The 15789-nt window shown below is 44.3% G+C and overlaps 1 protein-coding gene across 1 annotated transcript in view; it reads right to left on the bottom strand.

Annotated features, from left to right (window-relative positions):
* SEMA3E (semaphorin 3E) overlaps window positions 1–15789 on the bottom strand; it is a 95425-nt gene that overhangs the window by 37699 nt on the left and 41937 nt on the right. Inside the window, exons 2-4 of the mRNA XM_032220606.1 lie at window positions 7019–7179; window positions 2253–2312; window positions 754–873 (exon numbers count right to left, since the gene is read on the bottom strand). Of these exons, the coding sequence (XP_032076497.1) occupies window positions 754–873; window positions 2253–2312; window positions 7019–7179 (341 nt within the window). The remainder of the gene's footprint in view (window positions 1–753; window positions 874–2252; window positions 2313–7018; window positions 7180–15789) is intronic.

Genomic DNA, 15789 nt, shown 5'->3' with positions numbered 1-15789 from the left:
TAGCTTTTGTAGAAGACACACCTAAAGAAAAATGTGGAAACTGAAGGGGAATCGCAGTCCAACCCATGTATTACTTTGTAGATATGAGTTAGAGAAGGCTACATTAAAATGAGAACCATATCAATCTCGCTCTGAGCCATACGTCATATGTGATCTCGTAATAAATACAGACCTGTACAATTATTGCACAGGTTATTTTTGTAAGCGGTAATAATGATCAGATGACTGTCGAGACCTACAGTAAGTCAAAAGGCGTTCACAATTTTGTTTTTTCTTAATTAAGCACCAGGACACCCTTGAACGATGCATCTGGCTGGTTACATTTCCCCCTCGCAAGGGAAAAAAAATGCAACCATAAATAAAATTTTCTTCCGTTGGATGGCAAAACAGGAGGCACCACAGTGAAAACTGGCTCAGAATAGAAACCATTCAGCAATACGGCAGTGGCAGGAAACGGCCTTTCCAAACGTAAAGGACGCCAAGACAAATCTAATATCCTCCGACTGAAGCAGAGCAGGGGTCTCCATCGGTTTTCTTCAACTTTTCTGATATTTCAGGCCCCACCCCACCTCTCCCCACCCTTCCCCTGCGGGGCTTTCTTCCCAGACATAAACACCCAGCCTGCAGGAACCGGTCTGTTTTCTGAGACACTTTGCTGAGTGGGGATCCCTTCCACGTTTTCCATCCCGCAGGGAAACAGATCGCCCACACACGGTCCCACCGTGTCTCTCTGTGTGTGTGGGCATCCCTTACCTCCGACTGATGGCCGGCTCTGACGAAGGCGCAGACGGGGTCGAAGGCTCCCGTTCCACAGGCCAGCAGGTGTGTTCGGTTGTATCGGTGTAAAGCACAGATGTGATTTGCACATTCCTCCTACAGAGGGAAGTAAAGACACCCAGGTAAAACGTAGGCGGGTGTATTTTAAAGCAATTCTATTCCAGTGATACCGTGAAGTTTTCAGTTTGGGCCAAGCTTATAGAAAGGCACGATGCCAGTCGGAGTCAAAGCCTGCGTTAAAAGCCCTCGGGGGCAAACAGCAGAACTGCAGGAGTCAGTGCTTGAGAGAACGCCTTCTGCCGATTACCTCCCTAAATCGACCAATTAGATCGCACAGACTGGGCCTCCTCCGAATCCCATCTGCCAGTCAATGCCGACTGGCGACCACACGGAGGAGAGCCTTTTCTGTTGCTGCCCCGACCCTATGGAACGACCTCCCCGTCGAGATCCGTACCCTCACCACCATCCAGACCTTCCGCGCAGCCCTCAAGACCTGGCTCTCCCAGCAGGCCTGGGGATAGGCTCCCAATTCACCCGCCCGAGTGTTTGATTGCTGAACGAAAGTTGTGTTTTATTATTTTTCTTTGTTCACATTTTGTTTTGTTTTTTTGATACTGCACCCCCCTCCCTTGTGGTTGTAAGCCGCCCTGAGTCCCCTCAGGGAAAAGGGCGGCCTATAAATTTTAATAAATGAAATGAAATGAAGTGCCGACACTGCTCCACTGCCGGGACAATATTGGCCTGGTTTGAGGGTCTTCAAGACCCCTTTGCAACTCTCCCAAGACAGGCGGAGGGCAGCTGCTGTCCCCCCCTTGTCAGTTGGCTGGCTAAGGGACGCGATTCATGGATCTGGTCTGGGGCTTCCTGAGTAATCTGGAGCTGGCTAGTCAAGAAGAGGAACCGATTCCAGGCTGTTCTGCCTGTTTTTAATCCCTCTGCTGTCAATCCGGCTTCTCTCTGCTTCAGGGGATTAGAAGGGGGGGGGGGGAGAGAAGGGATACAAAGCAATGTGTTGCTGTAGCAATCCAGGTGCTGAAGGGGAATCCCTGACGGAAATCCACCCTCAGCCGTGGGAGGTCATTGTCTGTTCGTGACCCCTCAGCCAATGGAGAAAGGGGAGCTGGATCCCTTCCCTGAGTCTCACGGGGGGGGGGGGGAGTAGGGAATAGGCACCAAAGGAAGGAGAGCCAGCATCTCTATCGGACGCTCGGTGCAAGATCACCGATGCAGAGATGGGAGCAAAGGACCCAAATGGACATTCACAATTACCCCATTTGTTACGCTTCCTAGGGACGAATCTCTGCCGTTTCCCTATGTTGTTTTTAGCAGTTAAATAACCCAAACCTTCAGCTGGAAGGAGAACCGGCTCTTCCGCCCCACCTCGGACAGAAGCTCTTTCCCAGCCTCAGAGGCTGGGCAGGTGGCTCAAAGGTTGGACTCTAACTAGCAGGCAAAAATCCAAAGAGAAGACAAACCGTAGATCTCCCTTTGATGGTGCATTCTTCCACCTGCTGGGAGCTGCTGGGCCAGTGAATCTGCAAGAAAACGGGGCTCCGTTTAGAAGCTGGTTTCTCATCAAATGCAATGCTTGCTTTTCAAAAGGCTTCTCCTACTTCGAAGGGTTGTTATTGCTATTGGCGTTACTGGCGAAGGCTGGAGTTGAAGTCTGCAGATCTTAAACTCGCTAAGGTTAAAAATAAGCACCCTGCTCTAGACAACTGCAGTCGAATGCTGGACGGATTAATAAGGCAAAATTATGCACCAAACCATCCTTCTTCCCTGCATGGAGCACTTTGCGTAATGAAGGAGCAAACCTCTCTCCTTTGTTATAAGTGCCACTAAACGCAAATCCATTCATAATACCCACCGGAATGCTTGATTATGCTGCCCTGGGAGGAACAGGAGTCCCTCCTCCCTTTCATTTCATAATTCAAGATGCCCCCTTGCCCAGTGGCAGTGTTCGGCCTTCGGTTTCTGCACCATTTCCACGTTGCCACAACTAAGCTGCAAAATTCTGCTTTGTTACATGAGCCCAGTTGGTGGGTTTCTTTTGATGATCAAGAACTAACATTGGAAACTAGCATTTGACTCCAGTATGGGATGACAAAAATATCTATGTAGTAGAAGCAATATTTAATCACTCCTATTATCCATCCATCCATCCAATCTAGTCTCTCTCCCATTCTCCCCCCCCCCCACTCCCATCTACGCAATTTATATGGTCTCCCAGCTCACTCATGGTTTGGCTTAGAGGAATAAATATTACATGGATGTATGTTCTTTACATGGATGGCTTAGAGGAATAAGTATTAATGTACATTTGGGCATTTATCTAATTCTGCACCTGGATACTCAACCAATGAGCATACAGCAAGCAGGGGAGGAATATGGTAGCTTCCCCTTCATACAGTGATGAACTCTAAGTGCAACGGGAGCCAATGAACTCTTGTAGGATCTGCTAATAAACTGAGCAAAGAAGAATCTGAACTAACAGACAAAAAATAAATACAAAATATTAACAGAGGAAAAATAGTGCCAAATTATATGTCCCATTAGAGTGTTCTAAAAATCTGAAAATCTTAATCCAGGTTCACAGGGCTAGATTAATCAGTTTCAGTTGTGACAAAATCAGTTTTCTCAGCTCTTCTTGGAAATGTGTGTGTGTGTGTGTGTGTATGCGTGTGTGTGTATGTGTGTGTTGATTTATAGAGAACATCTGGAAGTATCTTCTCCAGATTCCCACCTCCAGAGGTTTGGCATGGGATGGGCAAAAAATATCATTTTGTATTGTTATGGTAGGCATCTGATGTAAATGTATTTGGATGTGTATTGCTTTTGTGATATGCAAACGTTTTGAAAAATATATATTTATAAATAACTCTATCTACGTGCATGATTTTATTTTACTGATGGGAATCAGACCAATCTATTAATAGTCCTGCCTGACACATATTCTAGATTCACCAATCTTCACTTTCTCTTTGCCAAAGAGTATGGAGTTAAATATCTTGCAAACTCACCAGCAAAATATGGAGCCAACAAATGTATTTTATCAAGGATAAATTCATCTTCTACTTGAAGAAAGTTACTTGGCTAACTTTCTTTTGCACAAATATACAGACGGCCCAAAAATAAATTTACAGTTCTTCCATAAAGCATTGCTTTTTCTTGATTGCTGGTGCTTAATTGCTAAATATTTTCCACATAGAGAATGCAAGATGAGTTCGTACTACATATAAAGCCAGAAACTAATTGATTATAAATGTCCCCCTCCCGCCAATGATTTTCCCTGCAAGACATACTAACTCTTGAAAATGACTCAGAATGACTACATCCATGCCTTGGCATTGAGTACTTGCCAGGATAGAAACCTTTTGGCTAGCTGTCAATCATAACAGTTTACAGAATCAGTCTGAAGTACTTTCTAAATTCCATGAGTGATTGTGTGGCATCCGCCATAGTTTATATTTTGAAGTGAACAAAGGAAGATAAATAATGTATGCTTTGATATACGTATGTTGAAGCAAGGGGAGCTGCCTGGTCTGCTGGCTGGGCCAGAGGTGGAAGGGGACGGAGTGAGTTTCCTTTCAGGCCACAACCTGAACCTGATGCAACAGAAGGAGAAGCAACCCCCTCCGGGGACAGTCCTGGGCTCCATCGAGAGAGCTGGGCTGTCAGAATCAAGACAAGTCATCATCCCTGCCTAGTCTTCTTTTGATCGGAATAGAATATGGTCTCTGATTCCGAGGGCTGCATTAGAACAAGGATATTAGGAAACGGGGCTGGTCCAGGGAGAGGAACCGGGGTGATAATGAAGGCAAAATACGTGAGGGCATCTTTCTTGGTACACTTAGCTGGAGGTTGTCAGGAGTCACACCACAGGACGGGGGAGGGGGTTGTGACCTGAGGATCCAAGGGGCTCTCAGATACTGGCCAGGGGATGTCAGAGGGAAGAGGGCTTCCTGAAGGATGAAAAGTCTCCCGTCGCAGAAGACGATGCAGAGCCCGAGGAGGAAATCCCACCGCAGCCTCTGCACGAAGAGAAACGTATGAGCACGGAGGCTCCTCCGTGGGGAACCGGCATGCTGGAGTCAGGGTTACAAACCCAGGGCTTGGGAGGCAACCTTGGGTGGGCAACCCACTCTCCACCCTTGGGCCTTCCTTCCTCCTTATCCTCTGGCAGACCGTTGGCCTGGTGTGAGTCTCCGCTCTGATTCCCGGATCTTGGATTTGTCTGCATGGAACCTCGGATAGTTTGCTTTTCCTGGACTCCCAACACTCCTGCTGGGCGACCCTGAGATTAAGGCCGGTGGTGAAGACTTCAGAAGGGAACTTTTAATTCTTGGCCCAGGAAGACAGAGGTCTCTTTAGCTAACGGAAGGAAAGACTGCGTGGACACCGGGTCAGCGGTCAGGTAGATGATGGGACAGAACTGAATTGCTCCATTGCTCCAAGGAGAAGGATCAGGAACGCTGGCCTAGTGGTTAAAGCTGTTCAGCAGCGGAACCGGGGACCTTGGGGGAGGAGGCAGGTTCTCTACCGGAGAGGCTGCGGATTTTGTGCCAAATGATGTCCAACTCCTTTCCAACTCTCCATCTTATGAGGACAGCCAGTTTGGTCTAGTGGTGAAGGCTACAAAGTGGGAGATGGTGAGTTCAAATCCCACTTTAGGAATGAAAAAAACAGCTGGGGACTTTGGGCCAACCACTAGGAGGTGGTGAGTTCTAGTCCCGCCTTCACCGTGAAAGCCAGCTGGGCCACTTTGGGCCAGTCACTCTCTCTCAGCCCAGCCCACCTCACAGAGCTGTCGTTGTGTGGAAAATAGGAGGAAGATGTGTTGGATATGTTCACTGTCCTGAATATTATTTATTGCTTATAAAATAATAAAGGTGGGATACAAATAATTAAAAATGATCCAGTAGGGAAATCTGAGGCCCCATAGAACAGAGCTGGGTGATAGTGAAGCAGGCAATTCACAAGCTGTGTCTGTGTGGATTCCCAAGCCCCACAAAAGAGGCAGGATTGGAGCAGAAAAGGGGGAAAGGCCTGCAGGTTCTAAAGAAAACACATTGAACAAACAAATTGAACCTTATCAGGACCCATTAATGAGGCAAGTTCTCGTGCGCCCATTTCCCCTCTGTGCTTCCTTCCTTCCTCCCTTCCTCCTGCTCTCATTCCATTAATGAAATAGGTTTGGTATGATTATTTCTGATGCATTTAATTCCCCCTCCGTCTGCTCTGTCCCATCCCATTCCCATCAGTTAACCGTTATTAATTCAATTAACTAGACTAAGCATGATTAATCCCACAATATTTAATGCATCCCCTGCTTATTTAGTTCACTCCAATTCACTCAGTGGAAACCGCTTGCAACGGCTGCTGTTCTCGGGCTCTTTCTCTTCGTGGCTACAACGGAGATCAAAGGGGTCGGCGGCAGTTTGGGAACTCCAGTGACCTCCCCTGTTTTCAGGTGCCACTGAGTGGCTGAGCCCCACGGGCCACGTGGGATTTCGGAGGATTTTGTACTATTCCCTATTTCTTCAATATTACACTGGGGTCCTGCTGAGTGGCACCACCAAAGTGAACTCCGTGTGCAAATTGATTTTGTATCTCATTTATTTATTCGAGTGTTTACAGCTGCAGCTGCCCATTGATCTCGAAGCCACGTCTCCTGCAAACCTGTTAAAGATCTTTCTTTAAAGCCTTTCATACTTTTTAATAGTAAATGGAAAAACTGGGAATTTTAAACAATTCACAATGCAAATTAATAAACTAGCTTCAGTTTAGTAATAATTAGTTGGCTAATCCATGGGGTAAAGCGCTGCTTCCGAAGTAGCTGAACTTAGGCCACCTCTGCCCCCTATCTGTACCTGGTTTGGGGCAGAAGGGCCTTTGACTCTTGGCACGTGGGGATCCGCTCTGCAGAAGGGAGTGGCACTCTTGTCTCTCACAACAATGGGCCCATGGAGGAGGCCAAGCAAGATGATGCCAAAGACAAAAAATAAAACAGCCACCCCTCTTTCAACTACAGTGGAATTCAGTGGAAAAGTTACCTGCCAGGGTAAGGGGCCTCCATAAAATGAGTATTTTGGAATGGCCCCACTCAGCCAACGCTCTCGAGGGCATTGCTCCTTACAGGCCACCTCTGAGCACTCGGAAACCCCCCCTCCCCCCCCTTTCCTCCCGCTTCAAAGCCTCCTCCGGTCCTCGGTTTGCGTAGGATAGGTAAATTGTACTGTACCTCTCTGTAATTTTCACTGACTCGGTCTAAGCTGAGGGAATAGATCAGGTTTTTTCCTCCAATAAAGAGCCGATCTTGATACTCGTCCACTAGCATCACATGAAGGCCAAGCGATCCAGACGGACTATGAAAGACCGACGTCCGGTTCATATCCCACAGCTCTGAAACAGAACCAAACAGGGCGTTACGAACACTGGGGGGCTCTTGGAAGGCTCTGCAGCCCCCTGCAACCTTAGACACCCCAAGAGCCATTTGGACCCATTTCCCACGGAAAAGAACACGGGGGGGGGCACAAAACCCGAGTGGGCATGGCCAACTCGACACCACTCACTCCCACCCAGTCACATGACACTCTAGCCACGCCTACCAGGCTGGTCATTAAGGCAGAGAACCGTTGTTAAAAAACATCCAGAACCACAAAACCCTTTTGACATCTCTCTCTTTTCCCCTCTCCCCCCTCTGTCTGTCTCTTTCTCCCCCCTCTCTGTATCTGTATCTCTCTGTGTATTTCTCTCCCCCTCTCTGTATCTCTTTGTGTCCATGTCTCTCTCTCCCCCTCTCCCTCTGTGTGTGTGTCTCTCTCTCCCCGCCTTCTATCTCCCCCCCTCTCTGTATCTCTCTGTCTTCCTATGTCTCTCTCTGGCCAGCTGTGGTTGCAAGAGGAGGAGGAGGATGGTCACCCAAAGGCTCGGCTTTGAGAGAGAGAAGTTTTAAAGCTGCGGCTGGGCGCTGCGGGCCCATCCCCCTTTCCATCATCCCATCCTTCCAGATCCCTTTCCCACTGTGCCAGCCCTCATGTTAGCAAAGCCGGATTTTTTAAATGCCTAATGGAGGAGTGAACAAAAAAAAGGAATTAACAATCCTTTAAAAATGAATATTATTACCAAAGAAATAAACAGGTAGAAAAAGGAGGGGGGGGGGGGAAGGAAACAAGATTTGGGAAATACTCTAATCTCTAAAGCGTCATTGCAACGAAATCTCATTTTATCCATGTCAATAAAACAATTACTTACAACTGATTTAACATTCGCCAGATTGTCCTGGCTCTGCCATGATCAATTACAACCTTTTGAAAGTTGATTTTAAAACTACCATTGAAAGCCTCTTGATTTTAAAACCAGAATTGTACTTAGTTTGGGGTACCTCAACGTATGAACCTGGCATCATCCTCTTGCCACCTTCTTCCTGTACCACTGCTTCCCTCTTATAACACCAGGGAAGAAATCAGGGGGTCAAGAAGTGAAGTCCCAGGAGGGAACAAGGTGGATGGAATTGGTCATCTCCGAGTTCAAGGACACAGAAACCCTCTTCTCTCTTATTCCAGAGCAAGGGGGGGGGGAGGAATAATGGATGTAGTTTGGGAAGGGAATTTCTGGTTAAATGTCAGAACATTTTGGCAAGGGGACTAATTGCCCAGGAAACTGCTGGGCTGGATGGCACCAGGCAGAGACAGAGGAGGCTTTCATAGCTATTCCTGCAAGGAGGAACAGTTTAGAGTTGACGCTCAAATTGGTTTCACGATTCCAGGAATCTCTGCATTGCAAAACATTCGGCATACTGCATCACTAGATCCAGAAAACCTACTCCTGATAAGAAGATACGTCTGAAATACTTTTTGGATCCTGAAGGGCATTTCCGCCTTCTGGAATATTGGCACCTGGAATGTACAGGCCTTTTTTAACGGAATACCAACTTTGCCATCCCCAGTTTTTACTCGGCATACAACATACTATTGCGTTCATTGTGTATCTAATTTATGTGCAGAAAAAGTCTTTTATTTCAGAACCATTTATCTTTTGTCGCTCTGCTTCATGACTGCACAATGCGCCCCTAACCCTCTGAAAATAGCTGAGAGCTCACTTACACCTCCACATCCATCCATCGTCAAATCTATTTCGTCTGGACATTTAGCTGTATGAAATAAATATCGACATGTGGGAAAAAGGAAACCTTGTACTGTAATATTATTTTTTCTTCTTCTGCTTCCATTTAGTCATGTGAAATTCTCAGAGCCTGCCTGGACAAAGTCCCTGAGTTTTCTTGGCAAGATTTTGTCACTGCCTCTTCTTCCTTGGGGTTGAGCGAAACAAGTGACTGGCCCAAGGTGACCCAGCTGATTTTACACCTAAAGCAGGACTAGAATTCAACGTCTCCTGGTTTCTAACCTGATGCCTTAACCAGACTGGCTTTCTGTAATATATAATAAAAGGACAACATTCCCACTATTTGCCAATAATATAATGAACATATAATAAACATCAAATACAATTGTAGTAAAAGCTCACATTATGCATTTTACTAAATTTTAGGAAAAACGTGGTTCATAAAATGCAGTTCAGTCTTCTACTTATGCAGGCAGACAAATCCTTGGGGAAAACGATTTATTCAGTCAGGATTTAGTCAGAAAATGCTTATTGCTAGCTGAGACCGAGGGGCGTCCTTTCCACAGCATTTTGACAAGCAAGCAAAGCTCCTTCTTCTTTCAGAAGGAAGGTTCTGGGTGGGACTGAGGGAGCCCAAAGGATACACTCTGCAGGGAGCCCAAGACGTGGGAGGGCGAATGCAGAGCAACTTTGAAAAACTGAATCCAGAGTGGATAAAAAAGAAACAACACATAAATCAGGAGTGAAAATGTCATTTCTTTGCAAGCATCTGACTTTGTCTGGACTGGCAAACCAAGCAGGTGTGGGCTTGGTTATTATTTGGACTGGGGAGTGTCTGCATATATATATGTGTGTGTGTGTGTGTGTGTGTGTGTGTGTGCGTGTGCCAGAAATCAAGCCTGACTCAAGGGGATCTTTATCTTTTTACCTTGTCAAACCAAGGTCAGCCTTTCGTGCAGAAAAAATAATTTTTGATATATGTAATCTGTAGAAAAAAACCAGACACGGACTGAGATTTCAATTGATGTAACCACCACAAAAATATCACTTATTCCAAAATACAGGAATGTATTGACTTGTGATAGATAAGGTCATGTTTCTTATCTCAAACAGCCAACAAAAATTTAACAGTTGGCATAAATTGCAGTTTCTTTCTTTCTTTGGATATGCAAACATTCGGCAGATTATTAGCAGGAATTGTAGTTGCATCCAAAGAATAATCTCCCGTTGCCAAAGTCCATTAAAATTTAATTGTCATTTTCCCCAGGGTACATGAAGGAGCTGCACATCGCAGGATCCATTTGTTCTTTGTACATTGTTTTTGCAATCTTTCTTTAATTGTCAATTGTCACATTTTCCCAGGATTTCATTGCAGCTGCACATTCCTGGGGAAAATTGCAGCTGCTTTACAGAGATGTAGATCATCCTTGTTAAACCAGTACCCAGTTTTACTCAGAAACACATTTGTCACTTTAAATCCGATGCATGGCACAATCCTGGTAACTATAAGCAGAGATGTGAGAATGAGTCTTACCAGGAGATTAAGCTAAGCAAAGATTGCATTTTTTAAAGGAAGAAAACCAGTTGTCCTTTTGACTGCCCGATGCTCAAAATGCTTTGAATAATCCAGCTGCTAGGTGGTAACCATCTTTTCCTTATGAAAAAGGACTTAAGCTGCTATCGTGGGTAGCACCCTGGTGCAGAAATAACAGGGGACCAATATGACTTACAGAGAGACCTTCACAGGTGGCCTATGGAATATTCTGAAAACATCCCTTACCGAGAATCTTTTGAAAAGACGTTCTTGTTTTTAAAGGCCGATGCCCCACTGGGGCTGGTAGGAATAATGGCCATGAGACCAATGTCTCTATTGCTCCATTTTAAGAATGAGAAGCCCATTATTAAAAGGGTTAGATGGGTCTATTTTCCGCCTGCCTTTTTATAAAGAAGAGCAGGATGAAGGTGATTTGACTGGGTCAAAATTCCCAAGTCATGGCCAGGTAGAGACACATATTTGTAGAGAATCACGCAGTGCCAGGTATCTTAACAGATGCCAAGGAAATCTCAGATTTAGCCTCCTTCTCTTAACCACGAGGAATCTGAGATTTGTACCCCTTATTTTAATCCCTTAAAATGCGACTCCTACAATCTTGAGTATCCTGGTTGGTATTAAGAACGAACATCTGCCCTGATGTGGACGAAGGGCCATCAGAGTTTGCCCGTCTGTTACAGGACAGTACCAGGTCCACAGCCCCCTCCCCCCCTCCCCCAATTTTTTCTTTAATGCTCTACTGTGCCTTAAAATGAAAGAGTTTGTGGCTTTATTGCCTGATTTAAGACATGCTTTCATGGGGTTTGCATATTCTCAGGAGTGCTAATGAAATCAGAATGTGTCTTATTGAGAACTGAGATATTTATTCATTGAAATGGTTCGGAGCAAGTGCCTAAACTTAATGGACGGGTTAGGCCTGTCTGGAAGACTTGGAGAACGGCTGCTGGAACCTCAGGCACCAAAGGAGCAACCAAATGCCACTTAAAGCTGGCTAGACTGGCATCCTTGCCTCTCTGCCCCGTGTTGCCAAAAACATGTGAAACACAGAACACAACGCCACTGGTCTGGATGCAGACTTTGATCGCTTGCTGGAAATTATTGTTTCCTTAAGGTAAGTTGGTTCAATTTCATAGAGGTTCAAAGGAGATCTGCATTCTATAGGCAGCAAGATTACACCACACGGCAGATACGGAAAGGAAGCGACTTGTTCTTATTTAATAACAGATCAGAAGCAAGAGAGACATGTGAGGCAGCCTCCTCCACTGGCCAAACATACGAAATATGTAACCACTTAGTATTTAACTGTAACGACTTTTAGTGGCTTTATTCCTGCAATATTTGAGGCCTGCCAGGAAGGAGAGGGATCCAAGACTTCGATTGCTGCCATTTTCCCTTCCTCTGAAAGCTTCTGTTTACTTGCAGGCAGGCAGGCAGGAGGAAGAGGAGGAGGAGGAAGCGGAGCAGTTTCCCTGTGGAGCCAACTTCACGAGGAAAGAAGGAAGCTTTCGTTCCACGCTTCGCCCCTATTGGGAAGTAAAAGAAAGAGAGCTGCATTTGGGGTTTTCCAAAAATCACCAGGTTGGACGCCTGGGTGTCAGTGGCCTTTGCGGAAGTGTAGATGTCTTCGGTCTCAACTCTAATAATAGAATCGCTAAGGATGACTCAGTTGTGAAACCACCTGAACGTTCTCAAAATGTAAGATCACCTTATAATTTAACTTAAGTAAGGATTGCTGGAAAAAGACATGAAAATTACAACTCTGAAGAATGTCTCCAATGGTGAGGTCATCTGACTACAGCTATATACAGGTATGTCGTCTTGCAGCTAGGAAAGTGGAATTTAAGGATATATCTGCAGTGAGACTGCAGAACAACCATCTAAGCAAGGAGAATAGTCTCTCTCCAGCTGTGGTCCTGGTGACCATCGTTTATGAAGTTCTCTGGGCAACCGTACAGATGTGCCTTGCTATTTCCCCCCTTTCTTCTGTTTGGCTTGTAGGTTTAGCCAATTGGGCAATTCCCCAGTTGCTTCCCACCTAAGTACTGACAAGGTTGGAGCCTGTTTATTACTTTTTCAGAGGTCAACCAAGGTGAGGCATGTTCTGTCACTTTCCAAAGCTGAAATTAAACCAGAAGCTGGAAATTCTGCTTTGCCGCTCTGTGCTCCGTATATGACTTTCCAGGTCAGTGCACCGATGCGTTCTGTGTGTCTTCTTCATTTTTGATACAACTAGCATCTTCCGTAGATTGTGGCTTTGTAAAATGCTGCACTCCATATTGGGCAGCTAAACACGTGGAATTTTAAGATCCTCTTCGAGGGAATCTCATAGAAAAGCTGTTGAAATAGAGACGAGGGATCCCCAAAAAAACCTTTTTACCAGACAAAACTGGTAAGGTTGGTTTCCTCTGCCCTCTTTAGCTTTGCACGGCGTTGTCTGTCACCTGAACCTGCCTTTCAACCAAAATACAAGGCTGTAATGCCCAGCCCACAGGCACCACATGGGAAGCCCAGACGTCGGCCAGTTCTGGTTTAGCTGAGCGCATCCACCAACACCAACAGGATGTCCAAAGGCACCATGGAAACCTCTTCGTCCCAGAATACATGGACAGGCACAACTCTAGTTTCAGCTGCGAAACAATGAGCATCCCACACTAAGCTAGATCTAAAAACACCAGGTAATCCTGGAAGCCGGGCATTCAGGTAAATCAGCCCCTCAAGAGAGATGGAGATACTTACTTTTTTATCCTTTCCCTTTTGCTTTTAACAATCTCGGCCTTTAGTCCCTTCAAACAAGGTCCAAACGTTGATTTCATTTTTTTCTTTGTGCTTTCTCACGAAATTCTTCAAATGGTTAACAAGCCTCTTATGTAAATCCAATAGAGGAAAATTCTTCAAGTCACTCTCTTGGTCTATTATTTGTAAATTCCTTTTCATTATTGACACATCATTTTGCATTTACTGGGTAACAATATTTGCACGTCATTCTCCTAGCTTGTCATTCTTAAATCCACTTTCAAAATATTCTCTCTCACATCAGGCAATGCTTGTTGCTTTTCCATCATCTTTTAAACAAGGTCTATCTGCATAGACAAACACTCTTAAATTAACCTCTGGGCCCATTGTTCAAAAATATCCATCAATATGTCTAAAATGCTTTGCTTCCTTCTGTATTAGTAAATAGAATTTGACTATTTTTCTCCTTTCATTGTAAAGTTCCCCTACTATCCGATTACTAAAGCCTTTTTTTAAACAAATTCAAAGCAAATGCAGTTTCCCACAAGAAAAATCCAGAATGGATGCCTTTGGATTTGTCTCCATCAATTCTAGCAGGCAAAGCAATCGGGTGATAGATTTGAAGCTGCAGTAACTTACCAAGTATGTTTTGTGTAGTTTTGTGTAGAGCATTGGTTTTTATGCCGTGGTTGAAACTATTAAATATACAGAAACTGGTAACACTCCAATTTATGGAAAATTCAAAGATTACTTTCAAAACAGAAATTCTTGAGCAGAGGATTGGACTACAAGTCTCCAAGATCCCTTCCAACTCTGTTATTCTGATATATTTTGGGGGGGGAAAAACATTTTAAACCTTTCTCCTTAGTCCAAATTCTTTATCATATTCTGACTCTATATCAGATGTTTCATTGCATATATTCACATTCTCTACTATAAGCAGAAACCATATTGTTTATGTTTCTTGAAATACCAGATTTAGAGGTAAATTTCAGTTAAGCCCTGCAGCTTAGTGACAAGTAACTTCTATTAAATATTTACTTTATTTGCTGGGGTGAATTTAAATGAATTAATTTATGTTTTTACAAAGCACTTTGTATGTGTGGAGACAGAGGCTACTTCTTGGGAATGTTCTGTGGATGTACAAAATGTGAAAATTATCTATCAATCCTATATGCAATAAATAATCCGGGAGACCAAAACAACTATAAGATCAAGTAGATGATTTGAAGTATTACGATTTTAAGTAATTTTATGGTGATGACAATGTGCCATCAAAATCATTTTCAACTCTTAGCAACCACATAAATAGTTTTCCTCCAAGACCTCCTTACATTAGCCTGGTGAATTGTTAAGCAATGCTTAGTGTTAGGAAACATCCAGTTCAAATGTTCTTCATTGTGATTTTAAGTTTCTTCTCTGAAAAAAATATGCCTTTCCTTCTACATCACAGCCTTTCAAATATTGTATCTGCCCACAGCCCTCCCCTCTCCAGGCTAAGCGCACGCAGGGCCTCTGGCCCCCCTCTGGGAAGAAGTTGCGCTCTTCTCTTCTGAGCACTGCAGGGCAGAGAAGAAGAAAAATGGCTTATTCTGATCTGGACCCTTCCACGGAGGCAGGTAGGTCCCCATTACTCTAGTCTAGTGCATTGCCCGGTTGCCTCTTGGTCAGCTTGCGATAGGTCAAGACACCAGGATTGTTGTGGCTGTTGTGTGTCCTGTTGCTCTGTAAGATTTTCCCTGTTCCATATTAATGCCCTTGATTATTTTTTTTACCAAAATTCACATGTTCACAATGAAATTTGACTTCTGCCCATTGTTCAGCCTGTCGACCTATGTCTGTATCTTGGTGGTGGCCTCCGTCTCCACATCTTTGCGCCTTCCATCAGTTCTCCTCCATCAGTTTCAAAAATCCCAGGCAAGGCAGAGAGAGATTCATCTGGTGTTGGATGTGTTCATGATGACAAAATACTCCTTAACAATCTCTCACACCCCGGGATCTCAGCCACCTTCACCCTCAGAACCAGGACTTCATTCGGACTCTGTTGTACTGATTTATCATCAAAGACCAAGGAAATAAGAAGAAAACAAACAACGTAATACTACAATATAAGAAAGAATCCAATGGAAGCAACCCTGAAGAAAATGATCTAGTTGAAACTATCCATATGGCCCCAACTCCTCTAATGCCAGGAGTAACTGAGCAGAACTTGGCAATGGGCCTGAACATCTTCAGTGAAAAGTTTAAAAGTAGAAAATTAGCTAATTCAGTTTCTGGCCCATCAGCACAATTGGTAAACAGAGGATATCCAACTTTACGCACCAATTATCATAAGGGGGAAGAGGAATCTTTAAATACTTCCTTCCTTCCTTCCTTCCTTCCTTCCTCTCTTTTTGTGTTTTGCTGTCCTTCACTTTTTAATTTTTTATACTTTTTATTTCTTCTATTTTTCTGTTAAGTGTCTGCAATTATTGTGTAATATTCTTCTTCAGTAAATTATATAGTTAAATAAAGATAATGCAGAGGTTAATAAATTTGGATTCTCCCCCATTATTCTTCCATAGCTCGCTGTGAAGTGATATCCCAAATTAATTTTCATTTGT

Source organism: Thamnophis elegans, chromosome 7 (genome assembly GCF_009769535.1).
Source record: "Thamnophis elegans isolate rThaEle1 chromosome 7, rThaEle1.pri, whole genome shotgun sequence".
Classification (NCBI taxonomy): domain Eukaryota; kingdom Metazoa; phylum Chordata; class Lepidosauria; order Squamata; family Colubridae; genus Thamnophis; species Thamnophis elegans.
The sequence above is the reverse complement of the archived record's forward strand: the minus strand, read 5'-3'. Positions and strand labels throughout refer to the sequence as shown.